The sequence below is a fragment of the Oreochromis niloticus genome, linkage group LG14 (genome assembly GCF_001858045.2).
Source record: "Oreochromis niloticus isolate F11D_XX linkage group LG14, O_niloticus_UMD_NMBU, whole genome shotgun sequence".
NCBI lineage: Eukaryota > Metazoa > Chordata > Actinopteri > Cichliformes > Cichlidae > Oreochromis > Oreochromis niloticus.
In genome coordinates, this window is record NC_031979.2 from 2,181,160 (window position 1) to 2,194,055 (window position 12,896).

At 41.6% G+C, this 12,896-nt stretch overlaps 1 protein-coding gene across 2 annotated transcripts in view; it reads left to right on the top strand.

The window, feature by feature from the left end:
- Nucleotides 1–12,896, top strand: part of sorl1 (sortilin-related receptor, L(DLR class) A repeats containing) — a 90,529-nt gene that overhangs the window by 48,781 nt on the left and 28,852 nt on the right. For both annotated transcript variants that reach the window (XM_005474413.4, XM_005474412.4), the window contains exons 7-10: nucleotides 4,462–4,563; nucleotides 5,937–6,106; nucleotides 8,045–8,237; nucleotides 9,511–9,628. In XM_005474413.4, the coding sequence (XP_005474470.1) occupies nucleotides 4,462–4,563; nucleotides 5,937–6,106; nucleotides 8,045–8,237; nucleotides 9,511–9,628 (583 nt within the window). The remainder of the gene's footprint in view (nucleotides 1–4,461; nucleotides 4,564–5,936; nucleotides 6,107–8,044; nucleotides 8,238–9,510; nucleotides 9,629–12,896) is intronic.

Consider the following 12,896-nt stretch of genomic DNA (forward strand, 5'->3'; position numbering starts at 1 on the left):
CAGTATGTTATCAGAGTAGCTTGCCACTTGTAGCATTAGCTTGTAGCTCAGTTGACCTTCCAGTTTGTCCCTTTGATGATGGCTTTCAGTGTGAACTGAGGTGAACAGCAGCTCATTAAAATGAATTTGAAGGCGGGTGAATATCTCACCACCAAAAAAGTCGGGTAAAGCATGAGAACTGCTGAGTATCGTAACACGATACATTGTTGGTTTTCTGAAGTTAGAAAAATTGTTGGTCCCCCACTTTGTTCCCCTTTGTTGACCCAACAAGCTCATAGCTGGGTAGCATACCGATTGTAGATGGACACAGTCGAGTCCTTGTGTTGTGTAGAGGACCCAGAATTGAGCCCTGTGGAACTCCGCCACCATCCTTAAAACACACCCTTACACATGTGGCACAATATTGAATTCCTGTGAATTTTTAGCTTTTTTTGGATAACATTTTAGTCTTCCTGTATCTCACAGTTGATTCTTCTGGTAGACTACTGTGTTGCATTTCAAACTGTCCTTGTGTCTGCCATCCGGTCCGAGTTGATCTCAGGTCCAAGAATCTCTCGTTTCAGGGATCTGAGAGAACAGGAATGCAAAGCTTGCTGACAGCTGCTGTTGGAGGGGAATATGTGGTTACAGTGGAAAAATATATAGTTGCTATGCCACTTACATGTGAAAATACGTTCTACAGTCCAATTTTCCTCTTAAACTGACATTAAAACTGTGATTACACGGAGTGTGAAGAAGGAAACTAAATTCATTTCCAAACCCACAATTGAAACAAAAATCTAAGTTTTGATGGATTGGAATCATTTATTATAATTGATTGTGGTAGATACACATATTTATTTTATAATTTTTCTTCAAAATCAATTTTAAACACTGTTTTAAAGATACAAATATCTACACATGTAGTCTAAGGGGGCAGCCGCATAAATCAGTCCTTTTATCACTGAGGAACTATTTGTTGTTCTACCTGCAGACAAAGCCAGGCTTCCTGCTCCTTGTATCTTCATGCTGAGCTAAATTGAGTATTTAGCTCTTATATTAGAAAATGTTATATTGTATGCATAAGCTTATATTTTATGATTTTCATGTCATTTCCAGCTTATGAACATTAAGCTAGGCTACAGTTATCTGTCATTTGGTAACTTGGTGTGATGAGTCATTCAGTGTTTTTTGTCCCCAAAAACATGTCAGAGGTTCTCATCCCGTGCAGGTACAGATCTAGAATTGACTCTTTTTTCGTGCAGCAGTGCATGACGTGGATTCTGACCGTCCAGACAAAATGAAAATTGGATGTGCAGCTCGGCTCTCTAAATTCCATCCTGACTTCTTTGTTCAGTCTTTATTGCTTTCTAAAGCTGAGCTCCTGCTCGCTCTTCTCTCCCACTATTCTTCTCTTCAACTCCAGAATCTTTTTTCCCTGCCTCTCTTGCTGCAGCTACCTTATTCTTTTAAAACCTTCTTTCTCTAGAGGACGTTTCTCTTATAGCTTTGAACAGGGTGGTCCAGCCTAATCAGAAATAATATAACGAAGCTGCTCGGCTCTCCGCAAGCTTGAACTGCATCCATCAGCAAACTGAATTTATAGCCAGGAGAGCGGGGGCTGAGACGGGAAAGGTACAGGGTACATGAGCTGTGGAGACAATGAAATTAGGAGTACAGAGTGGAACGTTAATAGGCACAGAGGGCTGGGTTATTAACAGAAAGGAAAACATCTCTGAGCGTAGACTAGAGCAAACAGGAGATCATTCTGTTTGCTACCACAGGAAAAACAAAGCAGGATCTGTATTCCCTGGAAGAACAAAGATATCATCAGGTATCGAGGGACAGTTGATTTAGTGAACATAGGAGAGGGAAACCTGAGATAATCGGGAAAGGATGGTAAAAAAACTGTCATTGTGAAGAAATGTATAGTGTAGAATTCAGTTGTTCATTTTGAATAGGATTAATAATAGAATAGAATAGAATAGAATGCACTGACATCCAGAAGTGAAGCTTTCTGTCAGTGCTGTGTTTGGAGCAGCAGCCCATACTCGAGTCCTGATATTGTACAGATGTTAGTGGAGTCATTTACAGAAGCCCTGAGGTGCACATTACTAACACAGATAATGGCAAAATATTATTTTGAAAAACTATGAAATATGAGTGTAGCCAGTAGTAGGCCTGCACAATAAATCGAAAATTTATTGTCATCGCGATATCAGCCTGTGCGATGGGCCCATCGCAAAAGACGGCGTAAACTGCGATAATTGGGTACCTTAAAATGTTTACACACGTGCTTTAAAGAATTTACCAATCAAAGAAACCCCTTTACACATTTGACCAGTCGAATAGAGCCCTTCACGGCATTAACCAATCAAATGGATTAGAGGCCCGCCTACGTAGGAGGCGGGGAGCGAACAACGCTGCAGCAACGAGTCAGAATTGTAATGGCTGAGAGCGAGATGCATGACGAGAACGCTACTGACTATGAACTCGTGGCTAAAAAACAGCAGTCCAACAGCCGTCTCTGTATCCGAGTTTTTCAAGTGGAACTCCTTATGAGAAAACGTCGAAGCGCTACAAAGAAATAACAGAGGCCATTACACATTTTTTGACAAAGACATGATGCCTATAAATACAGTTAGCAGAGAGGGCTTCACCAGTCTGCTACATAAAGTGGACCGGAGAAACCGCATCCCCTCACGAAACTACTTTTCCCATGTCGCCATTCCACAAATGTACGAAACATGCCGCAAGACCGTCATGTTTGAACTGAGCCAAGCTGAAAACTACACAAGCACTACAGTAAAGTTTCCTCTCCAGTTTTGACTTACATCATAACTCCTTGGTGAGTGGTAAAATGATGAACAACTGCATTCAGATCATTTGCAGTATAATTTAAGTTATGTTTATTTAAAACTGATTACAGAGACCGGGAAGGATGTCTTTCAGAATTCAAGCCTCAGAAATTTTTTTATGGGGGCAATGTTTCAATGTTAAAGTGCACTTTGTTGTTACACTGCTAATACAGCAGCTTTCTTTAAATAAAACTGTTGCAGTAAAACGGAAATTATGTATTCGTTTTGGGGTTTTTTGCTATTTATTTTATCGCAAGTCATATCGTTATCGCAATATTGATCACAGTTATCGCACATCGCAGGTTTTCCTAATATCACGCAGCCCTAGCCAGTAGTTTTATGTGGGATGTAAAATATGCTGTTAGTCCGTCCATGAAGTTATTTTCTCCTTTCAGACAGAGGAAGAAATCACTGACAGAAAGATGCTGATTTCTCTGTGTGATTCCTAAAAAGGCAGAATCGATAACAAACCAACTATGACAACAGGAATCAGGACAATAACACTTTAATCCAGTGTGTGTGTGTGTGTGTGTGTGCGTGCAAATGGTGAATGGACTGGTTCTTATATAGCGCTTTTCTACTCTGTCTGAGCACTCAAAGCGCTTTATACAACTAATTCATTCACCCATTCACACAAGCACTTCTAAGCTTAAGTGCTAAGTATCTAACATTCATACACATTCACACTCCGATGGATGCAGCGGAGAGCAACATGGGGTTAGTATCTTCCCAAGGATATTTGGCATGCAGACTGGAGCAGCCTGCGATCGAACCACCGACCTTCTGGTTAGTGGCTGACCTGCTCTGCTACCTGAGCTACAGCCACCCCTGTGTGTGTGTGTGTGTGTGTGTGTGTGCGTGCGTGTGCGTGCGTGCGTGCGTGCGCGTGTGTGTGCGTGCGTGTGTGCATACGTGCGTGTGTGTGTGTGTGTGTGTGTACGTGTGTACGTGTGCGTGCGTGCGTGCCTGTGTGTGTGTGTGTGCATCATGCTGTCGTCACTTTGTAAGGTGCGTAGTTCAGTTTGAAATAAAGTCTGAGCCACTAATCTGGAGTACATCAGTCTCTCTCTCTCACACACACGCACGCACTCACACACACGCATGCACACACACACACACGCACGCGCGCACACACACACACGCATGCACGCACACACACACACACACGTACACACACACGCATGCACGTAGGCACAGTAATGACAGTGAAGATGTGCCCTTGGAGTTTCTCCCTCACACTGAGAGGCTTTTTAAATCAGCTCATTTTAATGATTTGTCTCTCAGCTGTTGAGCTCTGTACCGCGGGGATGTCAAAGCAGCAAAACATTATCAGGACAGTCCACATATCCTGAGTCTCTTCTCCTAATTTCAGGTCATTTTCCAGGCCTTGCCCACACACGGCACTAGTGCAAAATAAATAGTCCAGAGTTCCACGGGGGCTGAAGAGCCTCTTCAGTTCATCTCAGTCTTCCAAAAGCCGTCAAAGCTTTTTACATTTGTTCTGTTGGGATTTCATCATGAAGTTCTACGTTAGAATGAAGCCTGTGTGCCAACTCCGAGCTGTAGCTGCCGAGAAACTAAATCTGAGGAGACGTTGAGTGATTTCTTTTGTATCTGTGTCCAGAAACTGTTGGGAAGCCATGAACCGTCATCTGTTCAGCTCTGGGTGTCCTACAACCGCCAGCCAATGAAAGCAGCCCAGTTTATGACCCGCCATCCAATCACAGTGAGTGTTTTTTCTTGTGTTCAGAAGTGCTTTACCCAACAGATTTGTCTGTGAGAAAGCAAAGGTACAGTCCTGTCAGATGGTCTTAAATCAGTTTTGTAGTAGAAAGCAAACAGCAAATACTGAGGACTGCAGACGTTAGCCAATGTGTCATTTCCAAACGTGCAGTTCTTCAAATGGCCACTGGAGGCTGATTCCAAAAGTGAAACCTTAGACTGTCATGTTAAAATACCCAACCTTAGCCAAGAAGCTAACATGTTTACAACTTGGTAGGAAAAAAAACATTTAGTTCTCTTTAGCTAATTTCCCAATTTATAACAACTGTACAGGCTTTTATCATTCTATAAACTCGCTCAAAAATTTGTCATGCTTAAATGAAGGGAGTGGTTGATTTAACCGACCAGTGGGCTGGAACATGCAGCTGCTTGGACTCAACTCGTATCTTTGAACTGTATTTGTAGTGCTGGAACATTTTAAACTGATAAATAACATGACTCACTGTTTGTTTCAGACGTTTTTGATTGAACTTAGTTAACCTGAAACAGTTTGTAGATACAGCTGGTAACTAATAACTAGGAACTTCAAAAACCAACATGTTGGGAACCAAAATCTTTTTGCTGAGGCTTCAACACATGCATCCTGAAACTATGTGTGATGTCATGGTAGCTACAGCTTTTATATAAAGTCTGTGGTGCGAAGTCTTTATGCTGTTACTACTGATGGCAACAGTGTTGTGGAAATTCAGTTTGAGCAACAGTGTCAGTTTGAACAAACATAAGGATATTCTTTATTAATTCATGAAATGTTTTATTATGAGATCTTTGGTTAAATAACTGTAGATATTAGAAGGTATTGCTACAGAGAGTCCTTGAATTAGTATTCACTTCCACTCGGTGTGTGTTCACAGCTATAAACAGGGTTTGCTAAGAAAGCAGCTCAGCTCTGTCTTTTTAAACAGGATGTGTGATCTGTGCTCCAGGTTGCAGCTACATGCATGCAGCCTTTGATGCTGATTCATACTAATGCATATCTGATCCATCAGAGAGCCATGTGACCGATTACTCAAAGGCCTCAGGCTGTAAGCACAAAACTTAGAAAACACCTTTGAAGCTGACTCATTAAGGTGAAAGTCCTGAAAATAAAGACTTCCAAGGCTGTGTAATATCTGACTAAATGCTCTAATGTGTTCTCCGTATATGTTTGAGGAGCACACACAGACAGCAACAGCAATAAAAACACTGAAACATAACAGCTGAACGTTGTTCCCGTTTCTAATAAAACATTACACAACACGTTCCCATTTCAGAGCATCGAGTCTAATCGGACCTTAAGTCAGTGAACTATAGATGACCCTCTCCCCTTCCCCCCCACAGGAGTACTACATAGCAGATGCATCTGAGGACCAAGTGTTCGTGTGTGTGAACCACTTGAACAACGTCACACACCTCTACATCTCAGACACACAGGGTCTCGCCTTCTCTCTGTCGCTGGAGAACGTGCTGTATTACAGTCCTGAGAGCTCTGGCAGCAACACACTCATCAGGTACTGCATGCACGCGCGCGCACGCACGCACGCACACACACACACACACACACACACCTGTTTGGATACAAAAGGGCAAACCTCTCATTAACAAATTGTCAGGCTAACTAAAAACACATAATCCAGTGTTGTGGAAGTTTTTCCACTTAAATAAAGCCTGCAGATGAGCGGTGAGCGGTAGCTAACATTCTTTAATCAAAGCACACAAAGAACAGACAACCAAGCTTGGTGGAGAGCCTGCATGATCGGGGGACAGACGGTCAGCAGAGTCTCCCTGAGCCTAACATGGCTCTCGGTTAAATACCTTCTCCAGGAACAAAAGGCAGTACACAGCTGTTTCACACCTTAAGGTTCACACTCCCTTGCTACCTCCCAGAGTCCTCAAAGAGACAAAAGACTCTTCCTGTGGTATTGTCTACTTCCTTACTAGACCCCCACCATTTGTCTTACAGTATTGGTGTGAAACATGTTTAAATCCAGTGGCACCAAGGCATTATACAATAAAATAATCTGATTAATACATAAGTAAAAGAAATTCCTATACACCAGTTTCAATAAAATCCTTTGTTGAGGGCACTGAAGTGGATTTGGAACATACTGAGATCTGTTCAGTCCCTGCTGGGTCCTTATATGAACCATGTCATATTATTTTTTATTTTTTTTGCACCCGCTCCCTGCCACTCTTTGTTTCTATTGGTTGTGCACTGCACTTTACTCCACACTGCAGTAAACTTGCAGTGAGCCATAGAAATTAATGGTTTTCAGAGGATGAAATGAGCCGAGCACAAAGAGTGTGTGGACAGCATGAGGGATAAACTTGCCATAGCCAGGTGTGCAAAATCGTATCCAGACCGATGTAAGTAGACTCAAAGTTGTAACTGGGCCTCTACAAGGTACTAATGTAATGGTCTGAATGCGTTTGCTCACCATTGTAGGGGTTTGGGTCCCACAGCTGAATGTGTCTGGAACACCTGCATCCAGTCTGCCTCCTTACAGGCGCCTGGGCCGTCTCAGCTGGTCTTTGCTTTAATGCTTTAGTGAATTTTTTCCCTTTTCCTTTAGATAAGTAAATGAGCAGATCAAATTGTACCAGCAGATAAAAATGAATGCAGTCTGTACCTGCAGGACAAATCGAGCACTATCTGCAGCCTTGCCAGTAATTGAGTTGTTCCCATAGAAACCACAGGAACTGACAGGAAGGCCTCTTGTTCCCTTTACAAATGCTTGGTAACAGTATAGGTTTTGCAAACACTTGAAAGCAGTACATCCTTTTCTAATAGTGTATTCAACTGATAGCTGTAGTCATTGTTTGCCTTCTACATAATCACGAGGAGGATCTCGTGTAAGTTTTGCAGAGGCAGTCCCAGTGTTGGCTTAGCTATCTGCCAAAGCTGATTGTTTCTGTTTATCCAACAGCGTCTGCTGTTAACACTTCTCTGTGTCTTCTGTTTCTCATGACTCATTCTGAAACAAAGCATCAGACCGTGAGTTTCATGCTTCCTGTTTACCTCTCTCTGCTGTGTGTAAAAGTTGCCTCATGTTCTACGTTTGAACAACTTGGTGAATTTATTTTCTGTGCTTCTGTGGTTCTGACTGAAATCATCTTTAAAGGGTCCAAAGGGTGGTCCTGGGATTAGGTGTTAGGACGACTGGTAGGATAAAGTGTACAGACGTTACAGTTAAGAAAAACAAACTGACAGCAGTGTTCAGTGGTGGTGGTGTGGGAGGGCAAACCAGAGCTCTGTCAGTGAAATAAAATAATGAAAATATGATCACGTTGAATAAAAACATAATTCCTTCCTTCCTTTTAAATATTGTAGATAATTTGTATTGTTGTATTGTATTGTAGAAATAAATAATTACCTTGACATTAAATATTACAGAATCACCAGGATGTTCCTCTCTGACCCTGCCACCATGTTTGCATTTGCTGTGCAGGTATTTTGCCAATGAGCCGTTTGCAGACTTGCATCGTGTGGAGGGGCTGAGGGGCGTCTACATCGCCACGCTCATCAACGGCTCTGTGAGCGAGGACAACATGCGATCTGTCATCACGTTCGACAAGGGAGGGACGTGGGAGTTGCTTCAGTCGCCTTCTGCCGACAGCCTGGGCGGAACCATAGACTGCCAGGTACAACAAGTTTAATTTACTGCTTTCAGTTGTTTCTTTCACACTGAAGCACGGAACATAAACTTCCATTACTTCATCATCAGTAGATTTCCATTTGATGGATTGATTGGTTGCCACTAATAGTCCTACATTACTTTATTGTCTAACTAGTAACAGAACCAATAAGCTCAAGTCTGCTGGAAGTTTTTGTGTTCATAATTCCTTGACAGAGCCTCCACCGTGTCTCACAGATGGCTGTAGACGTCCTCTGTATGTCTTGCTAATGATTTGAACTAAAAATTTGACCTGTTGCCACAAAATTATTTTTCTCAGTCCAATTCCTTTCCCAAGTTAGACAAAATGTCCCAGTCATAATCCAAGAAAGCTGAAGCTGTTTATATGGACGTTGCATTTTCAGTGTTTTGTTACTCACTGACTTCTTCAGTCCAGAACTATCTGAAGCAAGTACATGAGAGCAAACATCATGTCAGATGGCAGACTGCAGGAACAGCTTGAAGTCTCTGGGATGTCCTTACATGAATGACTGAGCATCCAGTTACTGCTAGCTAAAATCAATAAACACAAGTTTGTATTGCATCTCATGTTAGCTGGTGAAACATTTTGGTGGGTTAGCCAACTAAAATTTCCACTCACGCTTGATTTCAGTATTGATCATGTTAGCAAACAAGAAGATTTGCCAGCTAGTTATAATATATTTTGCATGAATTTGCCGATAGTTAGTTCATAATATTAGTTAATAAAACAATTTGAAAAAGGCCAGTTAAGCTACCAGGTCAGCCCTGGGAGTTAGCTAACCACTAAAGACTTGCTTGGTGAGCTAAACTGGAATTTGTTCTCACCCCAACCGGTCGCAGCAGATGGCCCCGCCCCTCCCTGAGCCTGGTTCTGCCGGAGGTTTCTTCCTGTTAAAAGGGAGTTTTTCCTTCCCACTGTCGCCAAAGTGCTTGCTCATAGGGGGTCATATGATTGTTGGGTTTTTCTCTGTATGTATTATTGTAGGGTCTACCTTACAATATAAAGCACCTTGAGATGACTGTTGTTGTGATTTGGAGCTGTATAAATAAAACTGAATTGAATTGAATTGTTTGTGTTAGCAGGCATACTAGTGTTAGCTAAGTTTAACCACGAGCAGGAGGGCTTAGGGTAAGATTCAATCCCCCAAAGTGAACTGCTGATGTTGACTGCAGAAAACTAAAATCGGGTAGATATGAATCCTGTGACTTGAACAGCTAAGTGTCATCTAACTTTTCTCTCCTTTGCCTTTCCCTTGTAGCTCAGTAAAGGTTGCTCCCTTCACCTGGCTCAGCGTTGGAGCCAGTTGTTCAACATCCAGCTAAGAAGAATACCCATTTTATCCAAGGATTCTGCACCTGGACTTATTATGGCCACAGGTGGGATAACACGGAATAAAAGTTGTTCTTGGATTTCATGGATTCCTCAATATGAATAGATTTCTTTCCCCCAACTCATTCGACCTTCCTGTGTAGGACGTAGACTACAAGCAGTGAAGTCAAACATTTACAGATTTTAAAGGGTCTAACACTTTTGTCTCACACTCAGTTTACAGATGGTGACCTTGAACTTTCAAACTCGAGTCAAATTATAGTTGTACTACTAGAAATCTCTGGGGTTCTTATGAACAGAGAAGAAATGTCCCAGAGCTTTGACGAAAGTGTAAGAGCTAGATGGGGAGAGTTTCAGTGCCATCTGTTGGAGGATGGCTTGTTTTACTTTTCAGTAACTTCCTCTTGGTTTCTGATAACACTGATACAAATATCTAGTACAAGCCAACAAGTCTGAGATGTTTGAGATGCATCTGTCTCTCTTAGTATGTGGCCACTTCCTGTATTGCTGAAAACACAGGAAATAGGATTGCACCTTGTGAGAAATGTGTTAGAAACTTGCTTCATGCGTCATTGTTGAAACATCTGTCCTGCTTCTCATCACAGTTACACAGTTGCAAAACATAAATAATGTGAAAACTGTTACCACATGTTGAATTCTGATGAATTCCTCAGAGCGAAGTGGAAACAATCTCAGTGCTGCAGAGAAATTATGGCTGCAGTTTGAGTTGTCTCTGCCTCGTCACAGCTGGTCGAGAGCACTGATTTGTTGATACTCTGCAGTGTTTAGGAGACTGCAACCAGCCTGTCTCTTTAATTAAATTCTTATTAGATGATGGGCATGGAAAGAATGCAACAAAAAGGGGGGGAGGAGAGGAGAACTGCCAATTGCTGCCACCATGTGCTTCATTATCGCTCTCGAACAGATGGGCTAATTGCTGCTGCAGCACCCGGTGGGCACTTGACGGGTCAAACACAGTCCTGAGTACAGGGATGAACATACACACAGTACTGACATGCACGACCACCACAGTAAACAGTTTAGTTCCATGCAGTTTAACTTCTTATTTACAAAATATTAAATATCATTGATTAGTCTGTGTTGTGAGTATACACCGACATTAAAACCACCTCAGTGACATCGGGTACGTCTCCGAGCCCAAAGTCCTGACATGGAACCGTCGCAGTTTTCCTGGTATGGAATCATGATGTTGGCAACAAATCCTTCAGTTGCTGTAGATCCCAACTGGATCCCAGCTCCATCCGTCCTGTTTCACTGTTGAAGTTTCTCATTGTTTTATTATTGGCTTCGATTGGTGTCAATTATGGTCGGTCTGTTATTGTCTTTGTAGTTTATCACAATTTATTTAATACAAGAAAAGATATTGTAATGATATTTAAAATGCATGCAGGAACATTTACACAACACAAGAATGTCTACAAAACACATAAGACTATCAAGATAAACCAAAAGAAAACAGAAACAGAAAAAACTGAGATAAAATACAATAATGTTTAGAAAAAGCATAAACTATCAAAGTAAACAGTAAGACTTGAAACAAGAAAAACCACAGAGTTTAACATACAGCTTACAGAATAACACACGCCATATGAAAAATTTAATAAACCTAAAAATGATAAAATCAAGATGAAACACAACACAACATAGAAATGTTGGAAAGTTTGAATTTTAAATGACAAAGTTGTGCATTCCTCTTTAAAATGATCATGAAGGTCACCTCGTTTTTAAAGTTAACACAGAAACATTGCGGCTGTACACAACCAAACATCCTGGCTACTGAAGAATATCTCATTTCTTTACCTTGGAAAACTCTCGGATCGTTTTTACCCTCTCAGCTGTACAAGACTGTGTTTTCACTCCGCCAGGCAGGTGGGTGGTCATGCAGATTTGTGAGTTTGTGAGGTGAAATAGGACTTTGAAACTGACACCAGGTGTTCAAATCTTAGTGACCTTGATGATGTCGGAGGCCAGGTTTTCTGAAAATCTTGTGAACGAGACGACTCGCATAGGTGCGATTTAATTTGGACACCCTACTTTATGAATGCAATAACTCCAGAACGAGGCGATATAGAATTTTCAAATCAATACCACAGGTGCAGCTACTAAAAATCCGGGATACGTTCGAGTCAGAGGTAAACTTTTCTGAAAATACGCAAACTCCTACCACAGGTGTAAATGCTAAGAGGCTGAGGAGTAGCTCTGACGGCCACAAGTATGTTTGAAGAATGAGTTGATGTTGAAGGCTGGTTTATTTAAGATGTATTTTGTATCCACCTTATCTCTGTTAACATTGTGTACAAGTTCTGGCCGAAGGACCGGCTGTCCCACAATAATTCCTAGGAATATTTGTTCCCTTTGATATTGCTAAGACCTCGACGCAGTGATTAGGTGATAGATTTTCACCATAATTGTGCCCAAGTTCAAGACTATATTTGTTTGGTGGCTTTCTTTAAGGCTTTTTAAAATAATGTTCACAGGATTTGCTGGTTCCTCTCAAGTATAGCAAACACGAACAACAAAGACGATTGCTGACAGATCACAGGGTTTTATTCCTGTGTACTCCCGTCCATGTAGGGGGAACTCTTAGAGTCCAGGGTCAAAGAAGTGAAGCTGGAGAACCTCCAAGGGTGTGATGCACTGGTCTGCATCCAAGTCCAGTATCCATTTAATCAAGCTGACCAGCTGGTCCTACTTTGGGGTCCTGTTAAAACCTTCATTAGTAGTTCGAGGTCATCGTTACGCTCAGGTTTTATGTATCGAGCTTCATGGGATTGAAATCCTGTATCGTATTTAGTTGCTCTGTCTTAAATCTCCAGTGGTTTTCATTGAGGTTGTCTTCTACGCAATAATCAGAGCTCATGGCAGAGTCCAGGCATAATCTGGTCTCCTACAGGTCAAAGAAGTGATGCTGGGGAACCTCCCTTCTCCGAGGAAAGCCTCTACCTTGTGGTGCTTTCACACTAAAATAATAAAGTGCTCCAGCTCCTTGTACAATCAAAGTCAAATAAAATAAAATGCATATATATGCAATCTAAACAAAGGCATAAAAATGACCTTTATTCTGTCTTCTTGAAGGCTAATAGGATTTAACGAGTGTTTTATCTCCTGGGTTTGGTTTGTGTTCATATTAATGGGTTTGCGTGTTTGTGTGTGTGTCTGCGCGCAGGACTGTATGTTAACTGTGTTAGCTTATAGCACTGGTGCTACAAAGGTTGCTGGTTTTGCAGCACTGACCAAAAAGTAGAAGCACAAGAATGAAATGTGCTGTTTTTTAACATTATCTCTTTTAAACAT